The sequence below is a fragment of the Neophocaena asiaeorientalis genome, unplaced genomic scaffold (assembly GCF_003031525.2).
Source record: "Neophocaena asiaeorientalis asiaeorientalis breed wild unplaced genomic scaffold, Neophocaena_asiaeorientalis_V1.1 scaffold62, whole genome shotgun sequence".
NCBI lineage: Eukaryota > Metazoa > Chordata > Mammalia > Artiodactyla > Phocoenidae > Neophocaena > Neophocaena asiaeorientalis.
Window position 1 is genome coordinate 7911438 of NW_020175191.1, and position 21736 is coordinate 7933173.

Here is a 21736-nt window from a genome sequence, read left to right on the forward strand (position 1 = left end):
ATCTAGGGAAGCATCAAAGAAACTGTTATCTAGTGAGTTCCAAAAATAGGGGCTCACCATGGTTAGTGACTTGGTGATTATAGTGCTATGATAAGAAATGTTGTGGACTTGGAGGATAAACTTACGATTTTTTAAATGATTTTAAGAATGTATAAACTCTGTGTTATAGTGTAGGGTATTATGGAATTCATAGATAAGTTGTGCAAGTAGCCATTTTTTAGTGGGAAACTTTATGCTAGTTAAAGAGTAAAGGATGCTGGATTTGTTCAATTTACTCCATATTTACCTTTTTTTAAAAGCATCTTTCCCCAAGTTTTTATTTTGCAAATTTCAAGCCTATAGAAAAGTGGCAAAATAGTACAATGAATACCCATATACAGTTTTATTAAGATTCACCAATTGTTAACATTTTGCTACTTTTGCATTATTTCTTGCATGCACCCACACACAGATATAATGTTTTTTTCTGAACCATTTAAAAATTACTCACAGAAATCATTGACACTTTATCCCTAAATACTTCATTATGTACTTCCTAAGAACAAGGGCATTCTCTTCCATAACTACAATATAATTATCACGCTCAGGGAATTTAGCTTTAATACAGTCATAGTATCTAATGTACAGTCTATATTCAGAGTTCGCATTGTCCCAATAATATTCTTGATAGCTGGTTGTTCTCTTCCCTCAGGGATCATGCATTGCACCTACTTGTCATGGTTCTTTAGTCTCTTTTAATCTAGAACAGTTTTCTAGCCTTTTTTGTCTTTTTTAACATTGGCTTTCTTTTTCAATTGAAGTGTAGTTGATTTACAATGTTGTGTTAATTTCTGATGTACAGCAAATTGATTCCGTTTTTCATATATATATATTCTTTACCATATTCTTTTACATTATGGATTATTATAGGATATTGAATATAGTTCCCTGTGCTGTACAGTGGGACCTTGTTGTTAATCCGTTCTATATATAATAGTTTGCATCTGCTAACCCCAGCCTCCCAATCCAACCCTCCCCCCCACCCCCCGACAACCACAAGTCTGTTCTCTGACATTGGCATTTTGTAAAACTCTGGGCCAGCTAATGGCCCTCAATTTGGCTCTGATTGTTTCCTCATGGTTAGGTTCAAGTTAAACATCTTTGGCAAGAATACTACGTGGATGATGTCTTTCTCAGTGCATCACATCAGGAGCACATGGTATCAGTTTGTGTTATGCTCGGTGATATTAAGTTTACTTGTTTGGTTAAGGTTGTATCTGCCAGATGTCTCCACTCTGAAGGCTCATTTTCCCCTTTGTAATTAATAAGTGATCTGCCAGCAAATGCCTTGAGATGTTGATAGTTCTGCTTTCCCACAGTCATTCACCCAGTGGTTTTAGCATCCTTTGAGCTTGTTGGAACTCATTATCTGGTAGTTTAAAAAAGAGATTTTCTATTTCTAAAATTCCTTCTTTGTTTAGTAGTGTGTATTCTTTTATAAAGAAGAGATGCCCTTTCCCTATTCTTCCTACTCCGTTTGTTTATATCAGTATGGAGTAATGGGTTCTTTTTTTAAAAAAAAAATCATTTTATTATCCATTTCTGTCATTATTCCATTTGATAACCAAATTATCCCAGATTTGGCCAGTTGGAGCCCCTTCAAGCTGTTCCTCTCTCCTTTCGGTATTTCCCCATCTGTTTTTGAGCACTTCCATACTTTCTGGCACAATAAGATGTTCTGTGATTTTCTTTTACTTTGCCTACCTCCGCCCTGAAATTATCCCTTACTTCAAGGAGCTCTCTGGTTCCTTTTAGTGGGTAATGGCATTTATATACTAGTATCTGGATATAAGATAGGTTCATAGCTACAGGTATGTCATTTGCTTCTAGGCCCTTTTAAGTGAACAGAGCTAAGGATGTTTATATGTATATGTGTGAGCGTGTGTGTGTGTGTGTGTATACACATATATATGTATATATATATGTGTATATATATACATATATATGTGTATACACACACACACACACACACACACACACACATATATCTCCATTTGATACTGATTCCTCTAATTCCAGTTAAACAATACAAGTTCTTTCTTTCCATTATTTTGTATTTGTATCTGCCTTCTCCCAACATTGAGAAACCTGGTTACCTGTAACATCACTATATTTATACATTTGCATAGTACACAAAAATAGTTTCAGAATGGCTACATGAATACCACCATCAACACTAAATCTATTAAATAATGTTTAAAATTTCTTTATAATTCTTTTTATCCTTAGAATATTTCCCACCAAGGGTGTACAGTTAGAATACTGAGTTCAAAAATTATTTGGATTAATTTTTTTTATTATCTTCTGGGTGGTTATCTTGTCAATTTGCTCTTTAGTTTCATTTATTTATGTTAGTATTCAGCGTTTGGCTTTTGCTTCCTCATTGTGGAAACTAACTTTACACATTAATAATAAAACATTAACGTGCTTCAAAGCTCAAAAATATAGAAAAGTGTACTCCGAAGTCCCATCTACTTCCCTGTCCTTTCTCTGCTATTTTTACTCATCCCCTGAAGACAACCAGTTTCATTTCTGAGGTATCCTTCCTGTGTTTCTTTTTGCAAAAATAAGCAGATTAATTCTATGTGTATATGTGATGTGTATGTGTATGTTCTTATTTCCCCTTTTCCTAATATAAAGCATACTTAACTAGATGTATTCTTCTGTGCCCAGCTTGTTGTACTTAATATCTTGGATATCACTCCGTATAACTTCATTAAAGATATTCCTCATTCTTTTTTACGGCTATATATAGTATTTCACTGTGTGGATATACTGTGCTTTATTCATTCTTTTATAGGCTTGTAGGTTGATTGCAGTATTTTGCTATTACAAATAATGCTGCAAGGAACAACCTGTGCATATGTGTTTTGTTGTTGTTGGGTTGTATCTTAAATTCCTTAGAAACAAGGCAGCAAAGATCACATTATGTTGATACTGATTATAACTAGCATTATGTATTCATTTTTAGGAGACTTGGATACAGTTGCAGGGCTGGAAAAAGAACTGAGTAATGCCAAAGAGGAACTTGAGCTCATGGCTAAAAAAGAAAGAGAAAGTCGGGTGAGTTTTCTTGTTAAGCCTAATTTCTTAATTCCTGTTTTTTTCAAAATACTTCATATTTAAAAGAGTAAAATTCTCCAAGTATAATATCTGGGTCCAAATGCAAGTTGAGCCTTTTTTCTTTCTGGAGAAAAATAGAAATCCCTTTATATACACATTTCTCACCAAGATGCTCTTGTTATTTATAATGGGGATCATTAAAACTTTTTAAGTGCTGAAAAAACACAGCTTTCTCTGCCCATTGCTAACTGGAATAAAATAATTACAAAGGACTTGTGAAAAAATGAAGTGCTACATAATTGCTGCTTAGAATTATGACATTAGATCCATGAAATTAGTTTTAGAAACATGGAACAAGAGAAATTTGAGAAGGACCCACTTTTATTGAGTACTTGCTATATGCAGTGCGCTGTACTGGATACTTAAATTAGCACTAATACAGCTCTGCTGAGTAAGTCATATTGGCCCTATTTTATAGATGAAGAAGCTGAAACACTGTTTTAAAACCTGGAGGTGGGGGAGAGTTATATGGCTATAAAGTGCTAAAGCTAAGATTAAAACTCAAGTCTTTTGTGACTCAAAACACTTCCTAAGAAGTCATTTCCTGGAGCAGATAATTTTTCCCATTCATATGTTCTATTTCTAGCAATAGAGGTTTCATCAATTTTCTTAGAAGAGGCCTCTCAGCCTTACAGAATCCCTTCCGCTTCTTCTTCCCTATACAGCTGGTTGTTTGTACTATGATGTAGAAGAAGCATTAGGTCCACAGTATAGAGTTATAGACTAAAACTGAAAGCCTTTATGTAACTATGGCCTCTATTTTAGATCGGTCAGTGTCATGGGTTCCTAAATTAAGTTTAGCTGGCTGGTCTGTGTAGCTCCTCAGTTTTGTTCTACCTCTTTGTCATAGTTTCATCTATAATATAAAACCTGCATTCATATTTGTAATGAAATTATCTTATTGTACCTCTAATTTCTCTTTTCATTACCATATTTCTCCTTACAGAGTTATATGAATCAAGTTTTGAGGATATGAAATTGTGTGGCATTTAAAAAATACTAGTTTAAAAAATCCCCTCCTTTTTCTTGGTTCTGCCCTAGCCACTATCATGTCAGATAATTTAGTTTCCACATGCCGTTCCTATTTATCTCACATATATTCAATTAAGAGTAATGTTACTTTTGGTTTTGTCCTGTTTTCAGGATCCTAAAATTATAATTACTATAAATGATATTTTGAAGAAAAATATTTAAAAGAAAAAAATCGGTATTTTGAGTGAGTTATATTTAGCTCTATTGCTTACATCTGTATGTTCTTAATCAACTACAACTTCTCAACTCAATGCTATGTATTTTTATTATCACATTTCCTCTAATATTAGGTATTTACCAAAGCCATATAGATTTTCCCAGATTTTTCAACATTCCCCCTACTCCCTTGAGATAATAGTAGTGGTGGTAATAATAGTTATCATTCACTGATTGCCTGTTCTATGCCATGCATTTTAATACATTTTCTCTATTCTCACATAACCCTGAAAAGTAGATATTATTCCCATTTTACAATTGAAGAATCTGAAGCTCAGTTTAAATTGCCTTGTTCGGGAGATTATGCCAAGATGTAAGACCCATGTCTATCTGACTGCAGACCTTTAGCATGCTGCAATAATGTTTTTTCTTCATGTTTTCATGTTTCTTCAATGGTGCAACTACCTCGATATAAAATGGCAGAGGTCTCTGAAGAGAGCCTAATAATTAAGAGCACCCCTTTTTCCATACCCAAGATCTGAACAAAATGAGAAAAGAAATAAAATAGTGGCAGGTAGTTTGGTACTTTATCAACTGTATTACTGATAAAGGCTTACATAGAGAATTTAATGCAAGAACCAAGTGGGCCTGCTGGCCAATCCCCAGAATTAGGTAGATTTATCTGCCCAGACAGGCAACGCTGGGCCTCAGCAGACCATTCTGCGTGGTGGGGAAGAGCTTGCCTTTGGAGAAGCAGTGGCTTCCTACAGGCAGCTGTCTCCCAAGAAGAGGAAAGGTGGAACTAGGTCAAGCTTGCTTGGTTTATTCTTCCCCAGTCTACTGTTAAGTCCCTTTGCCTGCCCAGGGTTGAGTGAGTAAAGGGGTGGAGAGAGGTCAGGAGTTACAGTAACTGAGCTCCTTCAACAAGGAAGGAAATATGAGGAGAAGCATTTCCTCCTAATCTGCCGCAGTAGCCCAGAATCATCAAATACCTTTGTATAGTTATAAACCATCATAAGTCCACACAGTGATTCTATAAGCATTGATGGAGTTAGAAGATACACAAGTAGGACTTCCCTGGTGGCACAGTGGTTAAGAATCCGTCTGCCAGTGCAGGGGACACGGGTTCAAGCCCTGGTCCAAGAAGATCCCACATGCCGCGGAGCAACTAAGCCCGTGCGCCACAACTACTGAGCCTGCGCTCTAGAGCGCGCGAGCCCAACTACTGAGCCCTCATGCCACAACTACTGAAGCCCGCGCACCTAGAGCCTATGCTCTGCAACATGAGAAGCCACCACAATGAGAAGCCTGCGCACCTCAGTGAAGAGTAGCCCCCACTCACCACAACTAGAGAAAGCGCACGCGCAGCAATGAAGACCCAACTCAGCCAAAAATAAAATAAATAAGTAAATTTATTAAAGAAAAAAAAAGATACACAAGTAAAATTTTTATTGCTTATAACTTACATTTTATATTACTTAAGGAAAAAGGTGCTGCTTCCTTTAGGAGGCTTGATTACACCCTAAACTAGCTGTGTGTCATCCATCTTCACTTGTCACAACTACTTTAAAAAAATTATCTCAAAATATTTCCTTAAAATGTTGACTTTCAAATAACTTGCCATTACCATGAAGCATATAAGACATAGTCTGGTGGCTTTGAGTCTACTTCCTTGAGTTTACATTCTGGATCTACCACTTACTGGCTCTGATTTTGAACAAGTTCCTTAATTTCTCTCAGCCTCAGTCACCTCATCTGTAAATTGAGGAGTAGAAGAGTAGTTATTCTGTAGGGTTGTTGGGAGGATTCACTCATTCTTTCATTCATCAGCTATATAGGTACCTTCTCTAAGCCAGGGCAAGTGGCAGGGATGAATAGGGAACAAAATCAACAAAGTCTCTGACCCTATGTAATTAATTCCTACTGGGGAGATTCAGACAACAAATAATACAATTACAGATTGTCATAAGCGATATGAGGGAAATAATAGAAAGTAACATGTATGGGACCATTTGAGATAGAATGCTAGAGAATGCTTCTCTGAGCAGATGCCGTGTAAGCTGGGACTCGAGGATGAGAAGGAGGCAACTCAGGAAGATATTTCAAGCAGAGGGAATAGTAGGTGCAAAGGCTCTGAGTCAAGAGAAAGTCTGGTATTCCTAGAACAGAAAAAGTCCAGTGTGCCTATGAGGTAGAAAATGGTTCATACCGAGGTTGAAAAAGTGGACAGAAGTCAAGTCATTAGGTTTGTTAAAAGGATTAAGTATATACAAAGTATTTCTTATAAGGCCTGGAACACAGTAATAAGCACCTGGTAAATGTTAGCAGCTGTGGAAATTATCATGATTTTTAGTGAAATTTGTCATAATCGAATATTTGGCTGTCATTTGCTGGTGAGGAGAGATGAAAGATACAACATTGAACGTTTAGGGCCTACAGTGTTAACTTTTGGTAGGACTTCTTCATAGGTGGTGGTGTGTTCTTCCATCAGGAGGTGTGTAATGTTTGGTGATCTCTTGTGATATTGATGATTGATGCCTCTATTAATTCATTAAGGCTTGCAAAAATGGAGATATTCTGTCTTTTTTTTAATCTTTTAGCTGAAATACTTATGTAAAGAAAAGCATCTATTCTTGCGTCTGCTAATGGTAACCCATTTTTTAAAGTAGTATAATAAACTCATTAACTAAACAAATTTGGTATGTTTTGTAGTGCTAACAAAGATGGAGGATATCATTAGAACCACATTACAACTTCCCATGAAACACCCTTTAGTACTGCACAGTGCAGTCTATTGATCTGATCCAGTAGCGCACTATTCATGCTCTAGTTTCTATTTGCACTACTGGCTGATAAGATATGGGAAAGCATTTGCTTCAACGTTAGAATGTAATTGTGACACATGTTGTTTCCTCTACCCACTGACTTCAGGATTTCTTTCTCCACAGATGGAACTCTCCGCCCTCCAGTCCATGATGGCTGTGCAAGAGGAAGAGCTGCAGGTGCAGGCTGCTGATATGGAGTCCCTGACCAGGACAATACAGATTAAAGAAGACCTCATAAAGGTCTTTGAAAGCTTTTTTAAAGACTATTGGAAACGATTACAGCTCAGAATACCTGTAGGGCATCTTCAGACAACACTTGGATACATTGAGTCTTCTTATGCGCTGTTAGTTTGAGCCTCTTGATATTGCCATATTCTCTCTGGTTTATGTCAGAGTTGCTAAGATTTCATAAAGAAGCTATTGTTACCGTCATACGGCTTATTAATATCCCACTTAAAGTATAGCAAACTATTTCGAGAGATTTGTTACTTTGTTCCTGTGCTGAATAGCGTTTTTATTACTTATTGGGTTGGCCAAAAAGTTCGTTTGGGTTTTTCCATAAGATCTTATGGAAAAACCCAAACTTTTTGGGCAACCCAGTATTTTTATTACTATACTTGTTTTTGACTTTTAGGACCTGCAGATGCAGCTGGTTGATCCTGAAGACATACCAGCTATGGAACGCCTGACCCAAGAAGTCTTACTTCTTCGGGAAAAAGTTGCTTCAGTAGAATCACAGGGTCAGGAAACTTCCGGAAACCGAAGACAACAAGTAAGTTATTGAATTACAAACCTTATTTTTTACTGTGAGATAAACAATTGAACAAGCCGTCAATCTCAATTATTTTTGAAGGTGTCTGTTGATGGAATTTCATAGAAAATCTGTGCTCTAAATTTCCCTGCCTTGGTCAGTAGCAACCACAGATGCTTTTTTCTCACACGTGTAGTTCCTTTGTAACTGCTGCGCCATATGTGACCTCTCTTTAATGCCAAGCTTCTTAAAATGACCTGTTTGCCTGTACTCCTCCCTGTCTCCACTATCATCTCTCTCACTAACTACTCATCTCATTCCAAGCTAGCTTTTAACTCTACCAGTTCACTTAAATAGATCTCTGCGGTTATGCACTATCGTAGCTCATCTTCTTTATAGCGCTTACTGTAGCTCACAATGACATGTGTCTGTGACTCGTGAATATCTTTTCCCCCCACTAGATAGTAAGCTTCTCCTTAGAACAGAGTCTGGCACATAGAAGGTGCCCAATAAATGTTTACTGAATGAATGAAGAGTACTAGTAAGTCCTATTGTATGTTTCCCTCTTGCCCTTCCTTGCTTTCTCTCCCACTCCTTCTTCTTGGCCTCTTTCCTGTCCTTCTGGCTTCGCTCTCCTCTTTCTTCTTCTTGCTCCCATATTTGAATTCTGCCTGATAGAGGTTTTCTTTTTTTTAATTAATTTATTTTATTTATTTTTGACTGCATTGGGTCTTCGTTGCTGCGCACGGGCTTTCCCTAGTTGTGGCGAGCGAGGGCTACTCTTTGTTGTGGTGTGCAGGCTTCTCATTGTGGTGGTTTCTCTTGTTGCGGAGCACGGGCTCTAGGCGTGCGGGCTTCAGTAGTTGTGGCCCGCGGGCTCAGTAGTTGTGGCCCGCGGGTTCTAGAGCGCAGGCTCAGTAGTTGTGGCGCACGGGCTTAGTTGCTCTGCGGCATGTGGGATCTTCCTGGGCCAGGGCTTGAACCCGTGTCCCCTCCATTGGCAGGCGGATTCTTAACCACTGCACCCACCAGGGAAGCCCCCGATAGAGTTTTAAAGGTAAAAAAGGATAATATGGCATTGACTTGAAAACTGTAACATGCTATATATAGAAAGGTTAAGTCAGTAATGAGATAGTGAGCTTTTTGAGTCATAGCTCATGCTAATACATTCTTTTGGTCTCTTTCTCAGGATTAACTGTGGCTTCATGTCTCTATTTGCATGTTGCTTCTATTCTTTTTCCCTCAGTTGCTGCTGATGCTAGAAGGACTGGTAGATGAACGGAGTCGGCTCAATGAGGCCTTACAAGCAGAGAGACAGCTCTATAGCAGTCTCGTGAGGTTCCGTGCCCATCCAGAGAGGTAAGAGAGTGACTGCACTGTTTTTCCTTTTATTCCTCATTAAGTGCAGATGCTTACAGTATACAAGGAGGGAGAAAAAGAAAATCACAACTGGGACTACCCGACTTGTCACTAGTTGTAGGGATTGCTCTGAGCCTCAGTGTCTAAATCTTAAGTCAGAAGTAGCATCCATTTCGTGTAGCTATTGCAAAGATCAAATGAGGAGACATGTCAGGTGTCTAAAATAATGCTTGCGTATAGTAAGCACTCATTGTATGTTTCTTTCCTCTCTCTAATCCATGTCCTATTATTAAAGGCTGCTTCATTATAAGACTGTAAAGGGCCCTGATACTCATTGAATATAACTGAAGAAGATATAATTGTTATGGCTAATATTACCCCAGGATTACTCATAGCCATCATGATGAATCTATTTTCCTGTACCTCTTGATTTTTGGTCATGTATATTATATCCTTCTGGTTCATTTTATATTCCCTTAATTTTTTTTTTCTTATTCTGCCTTCCCTCGTAGCCCCTTTCTCTCTTTCCTAATTTTTATTCTTTTACTATTCAGTTTTTTCTAATTTATTTTTGAGTTAAAATTTTTTCTTTTTCTTTCTCCTTCAAGAAAATGAAGGCAGAGGAAAGGTAAAATAGGACCATGTGTGTTACTTTATAAAGAATCTCTGCTTCTTTGTGAACTGGATTCTTTTTCAGAGCACTGTCAGTTTTCCGTAACAAATGAGAAAACGAGTATCTTCAGTAGCGACCCTACTTGGCTCAATATCGATTCAGTTTGCATTTAGTTTTTACTGGGTTTTGGCTTTTCAGAAACTAACGCTTTTAGTTAAAAAATGAAATTTCTCTTAGTGGGCTATAATGGTGTGAGATAAATATTAGGAACTATAATTTTATGTCAAATTGGCCCAGAATCTAGGATAAAGGGACAAACTTTACAGAAAACAGGCCTTGCTAATCTACCAGCATTGAACACAAGGGCCACAATAAAGACCACATTCATTTACTGTGTCCTAGAGAACAATTACTCCAAAAGTCTCATGGCTCAGAGTGGCACTGATGGCTCTTTGGAAGCATCTATGGACTCATTACATTGATGGCTAATCCATTTTCCTTCCATGTATGGCATGTTTAATCAGCTCTGAGAGAGACCGAACTCTGCAGGTGGAACTAGAAGGGGCCCAGGTGATACGCAGTCGGCTAGAAGAAGTTCTTGGAAGAAGCCTGGAGCGCTTAAGCAGGCTGGAGACCCTGGCCGCCATTGGAGGTGGGGAACTGGAAAGTGTGCGAGTTCGTCACGAGCATGCCTTCTGAGCACTGGCGGGTCAGACTGCAGCCCGGGATGGAGACTCTTGTTTGCACTAACCAGAGAGCCTTGTCTGACTTTGGCAGAATTAAACAGTGACTTACTAATGATAGAACTGGTACAAGTAGCATCAACTACAAAGTGAAACTCACTTTAGTCTACCTGTATTTCACTGTACATAGCTGTCTCCAAGTTGAATCGTGGAGGTTACAAAGTATATTTGCACACTATTAACCATTCCATTTTAGTTTTCCCACCTGGTTTCATTCTTTTCCCCAGCCCTTCCTTCTCTTCCCTCATCCCTTCTACAGGCCAATAAAGTTTATTCCTCCCCCACTTTCACAGTCCATTTCATATGTTCCATATCATATCATAAATGCATGCGTGTGTATTATTTTTGCCATTCAATCAACTCCTGCTCTTTGAGTGAGAGCAATTTTTTAATCAAAGTTTCAAGATAAGAGAGAGTTAAGAGATTGAGACTCTATGAGAATGACTTTGCAAAAGTGGTATAATCCTTATCAGAAGGTAACCAAACCCAAGTCTTGCAATAGAAGACTGAAAGTATTCGGAAGGCCAAGTTAAAGAGCAGAGGCAAAGACTGTTAAAGTGTTTATAGTAAACCTTTACCTCTAATATTGTTTCAGAGTTGATTATTGAATGACAGCGAAATTAGATTAGGTGCAGATTAGATTCCATTAAAATTTTTTTCTTTAAACTAAGGGTATAGTATTTAGTCAGAACACAACTTTAAGAAAGCTCCCAAGTCTTCGAGAGTCAGAATTCTCTATATAAAAAGATAATTTCAAACGTAATGTCCCCCTTTAAGTTCAGTATTTCACCAAATAACTCATTATGACTAGAAGAAAATATTTCTTGTATTTTTTTCATTTGGTAATGGCACTAGATGGAGTCCTGTATTTTTTACTTTTTAGTGCTTTTGCATTTCTCCATATTACAATAAGTAATAGGCTTCTGGCTTTGATGTGTTTGAATAGTTTAGAAAGAAATGTCGCAGATCTTTCTAGGTTTCGGTCATTGTCTCAATGCTTTCTTATTTCAACATGACAGATGTAAGGAAGGGGGCCCTTGAGATTATACTTCTGGTATCTTAAATGTCAAGAGTATAAAAAGTAACCAAGTTTACTTTGTAGCCTTGCTAACCCATGAGGTTTGTTATTTCTGCTGGAATTAATTTCCTAGATTAGAAGCTCAGGTTTCAGTTTTTAAACATGGAATTTGGTGAATAGGGATTGAGGCTCTTCAGCCCCATAAATGTGACCGAGTACCCTTTCTAAACGAGGTGAAGCACAATGGTTTTTCTTTTTTCCCTCCATTTTTCATATGACACTTTTATTTTTACATTCATGTGTTGACATGGCTTGCTTACCTTATAAATTCTTCCCAAGTTTCTGTAACCTTAGCCATGCCTGTAACAGATAGATCATCTGTCACTCTAAAATGGACAGGGAAGAAAATATTCTACTCGAGAAACACCATGGAATTCTCTGATTAAGTACTGATAGTTTGTAAAAGATTGGTAGCCATAAGCTTTCCTCTTAATGGAAAGCTTTTCAGTTTTATTAGGCTTTGGGTGGTACAGGGGTCATTTAAGAAAGGAGATTGGAAATATAAGCAGAATCATCCATTTTTTCTTAGTCTTCCAATGTTTAGTGACCCTTTCCTGCACAAAGCTCTGTAACATTGTAGAAGTAAAGAGGAGGGTAATCGAGCTGTAGAAATATCACCCCACCAAAGGCTAGCCTGTCATATGATTACAAGGCATTTAAGAAATTCCTTTCCTTATTTTTACTAATAGACCAATGACACTTTCTAAGTTTCCTATTAAGATTCAACCATGGGTGATATTTGGGTTCTAATGGCTCACAGTGATTACAGTAATTTATGTAAACTACTACTTCTGTCATTCTCCAACGAGAATAGGAATTTCCCTTGTTATCTTGAACAGTTGCTAAATGTTAGAAATATTAAGGTTGTGGGGTGAATAATGAGAAACTCAACTTCCTACTGGGCAGTGAACAAAATACGTAGATTGGGGGAGAAAGTGAGTGAATTGTAGTCCTGATTTGGATCTTGAAAAGACAGAGTAACTTGTACTATAGCTACTTACCTTTGATATTGGTCCTTGGGAAACATTTTAGAAAATTAGGTGATTTAGTGGCACAAGAGAAATTAAAAGTTTGGTCTTGATAATGTAGATGTGACTAAAATCTGGTACTGACTTTCTGGTCTGTATAGCTGGAATGAGGCTTACAAACAGTGCTAACTGGAGAGAGCTTGCTGGTCTAACAATTTTGTGTGGTAATTTGGCATCTTATTAGAGAACATGATTCTAATGAACTTTGTTCTGTATCCCACAGATAGATGATGTTTTGGACACATCATTCATATAATCATATTTAGCATGCTATAATATGATTCCATTCTCTCTTCAGGGGCACAGTCATTTTCTCTTACTGAATTATTCTACTTTTGCCAGGCATTTTTCAACCTTACAATAATTTTAGATAAAGCATTGTGTGCTTATAGAACCTTGTGCTTGAATAAAAAGCGTGAACGAAAATGAAATGAATTCTCACTCAGGCTATGCTTAATTGGAAGCATAGAACTTAAATTGAGAAAAATGCGTATTGATGGATTTGGTCTTTCTCACATTTCCTTTTTGATTGTAATGGTTGTAAGAGGTCAGGGTAGTTGAAGTCTATAGTTTTTAGAGCTAGAGAGTTGAAAAGGACCTCCAAGAAGATTTATTTAATGAGTGAAATGGAGTCCTTTTGACAGATATTTCCCCTAAACTCTTTTCTATTACAGGTTTAAACTGTATCATTGAAGTCTGGTGATTGTTAGTGCCTAGTATAAATCGACATTTTTCTGGTGTTCTCTTTTTAGCTATTTAGCCAAGTTATAACTTTTTCTGAAAAGGCCTGATGGGACTATTTTAACATTGTCAACCTTTTACTTTGATGAGGTGTACTTCTGTCCTTATCCCCCCTGACCCAACCCTCTCCCACACCCACGTCTCTTCATTCAGTTGTGGATGATAGCAACATTTTTGGTTCCTCCTTCATATTTTTAAAAGATTTGTCTTGGTCATTATGTATAGTGAGAGATCTGTTAAAGATCAAGAAAATCTTAACCTGGATAGGATATTAGATCCAAGCCACGAGTTTCCTTAGGAGATCCTTTCGTTTATTCTACTTGCACAGATTATACATAAATGGCAGATATATACAAAAGACCTATCAGTTTTATGCTTACTTAGGCTTCTAATTCAGTGTCTGGTTGAGAGGTTTGGTTCATAGCTTCAAAACAGTTCAAGAAAGTTGATTTCAGTTCTCTCTGCTTCAGTCTTCTCGTTGGATCTAGAGTCTTCTGATTATGGAAAGAAGGAATAGATCAGATTACACCCCAAATTGCTCCTTTCATTGAGGAATAAATGTTGACTGACCTACCTAAAGTCACTTCCCTTTGGACTGTAAGCCCTAGAGGAAACTATAATTTAATACCTTTGCTTTCCTTGAGCTAGTATTGGAAAACTCTAGTTCCTGTTGTTAGGATAGAGTTACTGTTCTCTGGTTTCTTGGTCTTTTTATTTGAAAAAGTCACAGACTCTTCATGTCCCTGAAAAACTCAAGTTGCCTCTTCAACTAGGGTCTCAGTAGTAATTCTAGAGGCCTGCAGGCAGTGTGCAGGGATATATGACAAACTTCCTAGGGAGTCGGGAAGGAATACAGTGACCCACACACTTTTAAAGTCCATTTTCCATCCTGCCTTACAGAAATGGCACTAGAGGTGGGATAAATGAAGTTAGCTTTCTTTTTTAGATACTAACATCCTCTGAGATACAATCATATAGAGTATTTTCTCATTTTTCTTTGGGGTAGAGCTCAGAGAGCTTTTCTTCTCCCTTTGGTGGTATAGAACCATTTGTACTCTAGAAAGAATAGCTGGGAATATGGAGCCGCATATAAGGCAACCCAATTAAAAAACAGAAGGAATGAGTCAGTGGGACAGTACATCAGAGTGATTTCTGTGGGGTAATAGTTTCTGCATCTTAATGCTTTTTGGACTATGGATTTAAGCCACCCTCCCACTAGACTTTTGGAGCAATAACTTTTTTAAGCCTTTTTTATTATGATTGAAAGACTACCATGTTGCTTTTAAGTAGTTTGAGTATTGACAGAAGGTAAGTTCTCAACTTCTTTCTATGTAATCACTGAGCCAGGATGAATTTCCCAAAGAAATTTCCCAAATAAAGCAAATTTATAATTTGCTTCCAACAAAGGATGGGAAGTAGAAGGGACACATAAAACTGTAGAGCTGACAATACTAATTTTATCAGATTTCAAATAAGAATAATTAAACTTATAAAGTGACATACTAATTCTTTTTGGATTACTTTCCCTTTTTGTTGTTTAAAGTCAAATTCCAGAAATCTTTATCATACTGTTTTCTTCTTGCTAAAGCTGGAAGGATAAAATAGAAAGTTCATCAACATCAGAAAATGTTTGATCTAAAGTAATATGAAGAGTAAGGTTGTTAATTAAGTACATGAACCAAATGGACTTCCTTGTTCCCTTTGAGAACTCATGATTGTCTAGGAAATGCATGTAGGTTTGTTTTTGGTATATTACATGAGTACACAGTGCTTCCTTTTGCAATTATCAAAACCACTGCTCTGAAATACCAACCTGTCTCTCAATCTGTGAACTTTAGAGGCATGTATATATACAAGTATGTTTTATAAACCATGAATTTCTGACTGTTTCCATGAAGTACTATCAGTTTGATAATAAAAGCAGGTTTACTTTTACCACTTAAAGTTTTGGTCTTAGGGCTGTTGAGAAAAATTAGAGTGATTCATAACAATTTAAATGAAGAAGGAAGTGATGTGTTAAATAATCCAGTAACGTGGTGGTGCTAGATTATTTCTAGGACTATTTCCCCACCAAAACAAGCTGTAAATATTCATTTCTTCATGGCACTGTGTTGTGTTAAACTGTGTTAACATTTGTGCTGAAATGGAGCGTGTACTTTTTCATATATAAGTGTTAGAATTTCAGCTATAGTTGAGACACAGAAAATTGTCACTGATCCAATAAAATTATCAAAGGCCAAACAGTAACTATTTGGTTTCATTCTTAAAAGATTTATGAGAAAAGTAGAGAAAGCTCCTATCTTTTTTTCTTCCTTATAGGAGAATCAGTCTATTGATTATTGTACTAAAATTCCAAGTCAAATAAGGCTCAGGAAATTTAACTAAAGAAAGGATGAGGAGGAAACCTGAATTTTTCTACTCTCAAGGAAGTGAGACTAAAGAAACAGCGTTATGCTTCCCACAGAAATGTGAAATGGACTACTTTACCTTCAAAAAGCATTTCTTGCTCTCCTTGCTGAAGGAGAGTAGGAGAGTGGGGTGAAAATTTGAGGAGTCCGTTGTTTTGGTGGGTGGTGCTGTCCCTGTGTATATTCCTGGAAAGGCCTGTTTCTTGTGTTCTTTGAGGAAAAAAGAGATCATAAGCAGGAAGAATTCCTTGACATTACAGACTTTTAAGTCACTGAAAACCGTTGCCTTCTGAATTGTAAGCTTGTAAGCTGGAAGGGTACCTAAGAGACATTGCAATTTAAAGACAAAGATATACCATGAAGGGGCTTGACTGCAGACAACAGATTTCTAGCTACTTCAGTTCCAATATCAGAATCTGTCTAGTTAAAGAATTTTATTTCTTGGCAGAAGCTTATGGAAGATTATATGAAATCTTAAAGTTTTCTTATGTTCCAGAAGGGAATGGATGCAGGTAATACTGCAGTTTGATAGGAGACCTTTTTTCTTTGATCCTCTCAAGTAGCATCATAATATTTAAGTCATCAATAGTTGGTTCATGACGTGAACAGGTGAGAGCTCTTGTAATGAGCACATGGCAGAGTGCCTAGGAGTGAAAGTGAGGTGAACCCAGAGGACATAAGAGCCTGGCACTGAGGGAAAAACAGCCGGGCGCTTGTTACTGCAAACTTGTTCGTGCTGTAAAGTTTAGCTCTTTGAATCCCCTTTCAAAATTAGGCAGATAGGACTCCTGTGTTCTGAGTAACTTTGTGGGAAAATATTACTCCTTTTCTGTTGGTTGTGTATAAATGGCTTAAAAAGGAAGCAATGATGGTAGAGTAGAATTTGGAGAATATGGTCTTGTTGCAGCCCAGTTGGGACTCATTACTGAGAATTAAAATAACACTTCATGACTTTCCCTCAAGGCTTATTTGTGCATGATGGAGTTTTAAGGCAGTTATTATTTAATGATGATGAATCCTATTTGTAAAACCTATTCAAAAGAGTTCATCTTAATCTACTGATAGATCTGTGTTTTTTTCAACTGTCCTGCAAAGTAGGGAGAACATAAGAGTGTTACTTCAAACCTCCTGTTGGGGAAACATATTCAGCAGTGAAGAAGTACAGATAGACTCAGTTAAGATCATCCAGTAAAAAGATGAGGTATAGAATTTTCTTCTGCTGAGTACTTTTAGGTTCTACGGTCTTTTTCTACCCTCAACTTTTCAGCCCATAGACCAGTTTACCAACAATAATTTAAAACAATAATAATAATGCAACATACTGAGAACACAGTATATGCCAACCACTATTCTAAGCCCTTCAAAAGCACCAAACCCTTGAAAGTTGACAGGTTTATGGAGTGGATATTACTATTAACCCTAATTAATAAGTGATGGAACTGAGTTACAGAAAGGTGGTGATTTGTCTAAAGTCACGTATCTAATGATGGGAGCAAAAATCTAACCTAGACAATCTGGCTCCAGAGTCCATGTTCTCAATAATTATGCCATCCTCAATTTAGAAAGCACAGAAGTATGAATTTTTGCCTCGATGAAAAAAAAAGACCTTATTTTTACATACCACTTACATTTTTGCCCAAGGATTTTATAGTATTATAGAAGTTTATTTCTATACACTTTATAGAGTCAGGTAGTTGGTAGAAAATAATTTTCTAAATCTAAGAAAGGGAAGTTTTGGTACCATCTCCATTATGTGTAGTTCAGAGCCTAGAAACTTGGAAGAACCACAACTTGAGAAACTACCATCAAAGCCTCAAATAAAAGGTTTTAATAAAATTTCCAGTCTAATATGTAAAACTTAATCCTGGAGATAAAACCTGGCGAAGCAAGTTAAATTTGAATGAACAGGTTCTTAGCTTTCAGAAATTCTAAAGGTGGCAGACCATTTTATTTATTTATCAAACATAAGCACTCCATCAATATATAGTACCTTTAAATTAGAAATTTAAAGTACTATTCCAACTTAGTTCTGAAGACAGTGTTTTGTTGCTTTGTGAAAGCATAGAAAAGGGTATCCTCCACAAAAGAGAAGTCCTTTATTGTCATTTAAAAAAAAAGAACAGAAATGGTAAAAACAGAAAGAGGAACGGCTAATATAAACTTATAGATAGGACCTTGTGTGGGACAACTTATTCCAATGTTTTCTATAATTTTTTTTAACTTTACCCCTCAAACAAACACACATAAAAAAGGCTTTAGCATTTTAATTCAGATTGGTAAAGGGCTGAGCAACCCTTATAGCTGCCCTGAAGGAAGTATGGCAGACTAAGCTAGATGAAAAAAAGAATGAGGAAAACAAAACCCCTAGTAGTAGAATGTCAGGATGAAATGAGCATTTTTGCTTTGCCTCCACTTAACTCCTGATGAAGTCAAAATCATGGTATCCTGCCCCAGAGTGAATTAAAGAGAGAACATTATGTAGAGATGGAGATGTGGCATCAGAAAGGTTGACAAAGGTAAGTGGAGGGCAGAAAGTGTTAGACAAAAGCCTTCAAGGCCAATGACAATCACTCTTTCTAATCCCCACTTACCCTACTTCTGGAACCTAGTACAGGAATCATCATGGGATGTGGGCCCAGAGTGGTATGGGGGTGAGGATCCTGACCTCATAAGCTGAACCTTCTTCAACCACAGGATCATTCTCTAGTCCAACACTCAGAAGGGAAACAATGTGAAAAGTGTGTTTTCTTAATCTATCACTGAGTGGGACAATTCATTTTCTTTGCAGGGAAAGAAAAACGTTCTGATCTCTATTGCTGTACAGGGAAAGATTTTCCAAAATGAGCATAATATGATACGGATGTCCTCAAGTGAATTAGCACCCTGGGTTCAGTGAGTTTCCAAAGCAGCCACAGCTTAGGAAGTGTGTTCATTCACCTCTACACAACCAGTGTTCTGAATAAGATGGTTCTAGGGCTGGTTTGAAAAAGTAAGTATTGGAAATCCCTACTGTACACAGCCTGGCAAGGATCTCTAAAGATGCTGAATGGCAAAGGTGCCTCCTTGTGAGTGGGGCTTTATTGAATAGGGTACTACCTTAGTCCAAAGTTAACACAACGTTCACAGTAAAGACCAGGGAATAATAAGTCAAAAGATTAAGCTGTTAGGACTTTAATGAGATTGGCCTGGGCCATTGCAAATCCCAGGTATAAACTTGCAGATGCCAAGAGATGGAACGTAAGTGTGAACTGGCCCTGTTCACCTTACCTGTTGAGGGTAGCGAATGCTCATTATTCACGCAGAGCCTTTCATTCACAGACGTCTGAGCTCAGGAGCAGGTTCTTTGCTCTTGGAGGAAGAGACAAAGATCTGATTTGTCACCAGAGGGGACATTGGGTTGCCTCTGCCTGAAAGCCCGGAGACTTGCCATCTCCACACAGCCCTTATCCAGAACTAGCTACGTAACCTAGGTCAAGCCACCTAATCTCTTTGAGGCCCAGGTTTCCCAGCGGTCATAAGAGGAGTTTTAACAGGTTGGTTGCTGAGGCCAGGGTCAGAACTAGATCTCAAAATTCTCTGACTTGGGCAGATCCTGTAAGACCCGGGGAGTGTCACGGTAGATTTTCTTTGGTTTCCAAATGAATTAACCACTTCGAATTCCTACACTTTCACAAGAAATCAGTAATGTGGGCCACAGGTGTCAATCTAAAATTTGATGAATGGCCTTATTTTAACAGATGTGGAGAAGAAGAAATGCCCTAGATTGGTGCTGTCTGATATGGTAGCCACCAGCCGTGTGTGGCTATTTGAATTAAATTAAATTAAAAAGTCCGTTCCTCAGTCATGCCAGCCACATTTCAAGTCCTCAGTAGTCACATGAGACTAGTGCCTACTGAATTCAACAGCAGAGACATAAAATCACAGAAAGTTCTATTGGTCAGCACTGCCCTAGACCTTTACCTGGACCATAACCTGCAACTACTTGTTCCTTAGTGCAGGGCATAGCTGTTTGCACCCCAGGGTGACTGTGTTCATCTTTGGGGAATGGAAGAACGGATTAAATTCCATTTGGACAAAGCAGTGCAGGAAACCCTTCAGGCACGGGATGTTGGCATTGGACAAGAGTTTGAGGGAGGTGGGAGGAGGGGAGGTTAGAGGAAGGGGTTAGGAAACAGCTGAACCGTTCTCTGCCACGGGGCTGGACTAGACCTGAGCTTCTGTAGGACACAGGACCCTTAGAGGAGGGTTCCTCAGCGAGATTATCACCCCACTCATGACTGATCCCAGCAATGGAAAAGTGTGAGAGGAGCCGGGCTGCCCTAATCCCAAGGAAATCAGGGACCCTCTCAGCACTCGATGGTGGGAAAAAGTTGTCACGTTGGGCCCATGTCACAACAGGGAAAGTTATTACATAGACAGTCAGTGGCTGGAGGAGAATAATTCTGGCTTTCTGGAAATAAGTGAGGGGGGTAACCACTCGATCTAACAGTCTGCTTCTTAAGTACAGGTCTGTGCAGTCAAGCCAGCTTATGTTTTGAGGTTTAAGCTTGAGTGTTAGCAAGAAAGTATCAGTGATACGGTGAAAAAGCTTTTCTACAGAGTTGGTACCTTGGTGCTGCTTTCCCTGTCAGCCCTGCTGGCTAGGGGGTCATCCATGTGGGGAAGGGAAGAAATCAGAGGCGGATGGCAAAAAGAGTGTAATTTTAGCTGCTGTCTGGAAGGCACGTGTGAAGGGAGTCACCTTTGTCTTCTGGACCTACTTCTAGGTGCAGCTGCAGGGGACGACACAGAGGATGCGAGCACGGAGTTCACCGACAGTATTGAGGAGGAGGCCGCACACAATAGCCACCAGCAAGTAAGTCCAAGTCAGGTACTGGGGCCCCAGGGTGCAGAGCTCGTAGCCCTTTGCGGACTGGTGGTCTCCTGCAGCCCTTGTGGGCCTGGAGTGAGAAGCTATCTTTTTAGATAAACCACTTCCCAGTCTTCCTCCTGCCCTCCTATCCTCCTTGCCACCTTGCCAACCCCTATCCTCACTCCATTTTTCTTTCCAATCCACCCTTTTTACTCCTTGTATCTTGTGGTCCTGCTCTCTGCCCCCTCCTACCCTCCTTTGCTCCTATGTACCGTCTATAGCTATAGCTTCAGAAGAATTTTTACTTACAACAAGACCTGAACACTTACACTCTTGGGCTTTTGTAACTGAAACACATCACAGAAGACAGGGAGTCATCGAAGGGCTGCTTGGGGAGGTGGCAGGCCTAGGACCTGCTTCAGGAGAGTGTTTTCTGAGGAACTCCAAGAGGATCGGAATGCTTCCAAAGCAGGGATCATTCTCAGCGAAGTCTCACTATATAAAAGAGAACCTTGTTGGGCAACCTGACAATCTACCCAGGTTGTGACACGTCAGTGACCAGCAGATGACACTTCAAGAGCAAGCCCCTGTCAAACCTCAGAACTTGGTACCCAAGGCTAAAACATTGTTCCCACCAACCATCAGTGAAGGTGTAACCAGCATTTTCTCAAGCTCAAGAGCAGAATGTCCTAGACCTCAGAGATTAAGTCACCAATAGTGATCCCATAGCACCCACTGGAACTCCTGTGTGTCTTCACCTTGCCCAGTGACATTTAGCAATCACATGTCCTGGATGGACCAGGCCTGCGACTCTCCGAGTTTTTAAGGGGAAAGTGGATCATTGGTATCTGTCCTTCTGCAGAAGCAGCTGGCTGGGCTTTTCCAGTGATAGGCTCCTTGGAGCTATTAGGGAAACTACAGGGGACATGAGGCTTTCTGGGTCTGCCTCTTCATCTCCTGCCTAAGAAAAAGAGGAGACGTCTAATAA

At 38.6% G+C, this 21736-nt stretch overlaps 1 protein-coding gene across 3 annotated transcripts in view; it reads left to right on the forward strand.

Annotated features, from left to right (window-relative positions):
• The window catches only part of PDE4DIP (phosphodiesterase 4D interacting protein), a 217252-nt gene that overhangs the window by 144675 nt on the left and 50841 nt on the right, over positions 1-21736 (forward strand). For all 3 annotated transcript variants that reach the window (XM_024764823.1, XM_024764820.1, XM_024764821.1), the window contains 6 exons: positions 3011-3102; positions 7299-7415; positions 7810-7947; positions 9173-9285; positions 10423-10550; positions 20663-20751. In XM_024764823.1, coding sequence (XP_024620591.1) covers positions 3011-3102; positions 7299-7415; positions 7810-7947; positions 9173-9285; positions 10423-10550; positions 20663-20751 — 677 coding nt within the window. The remainder of the gene's footprint in view (positions 1-3010; positions 3103-7298; positions 7416-7809; positions 7948-9172; positions 9286-10422; positions 10551-20662; positions 20752-21736) is intronic.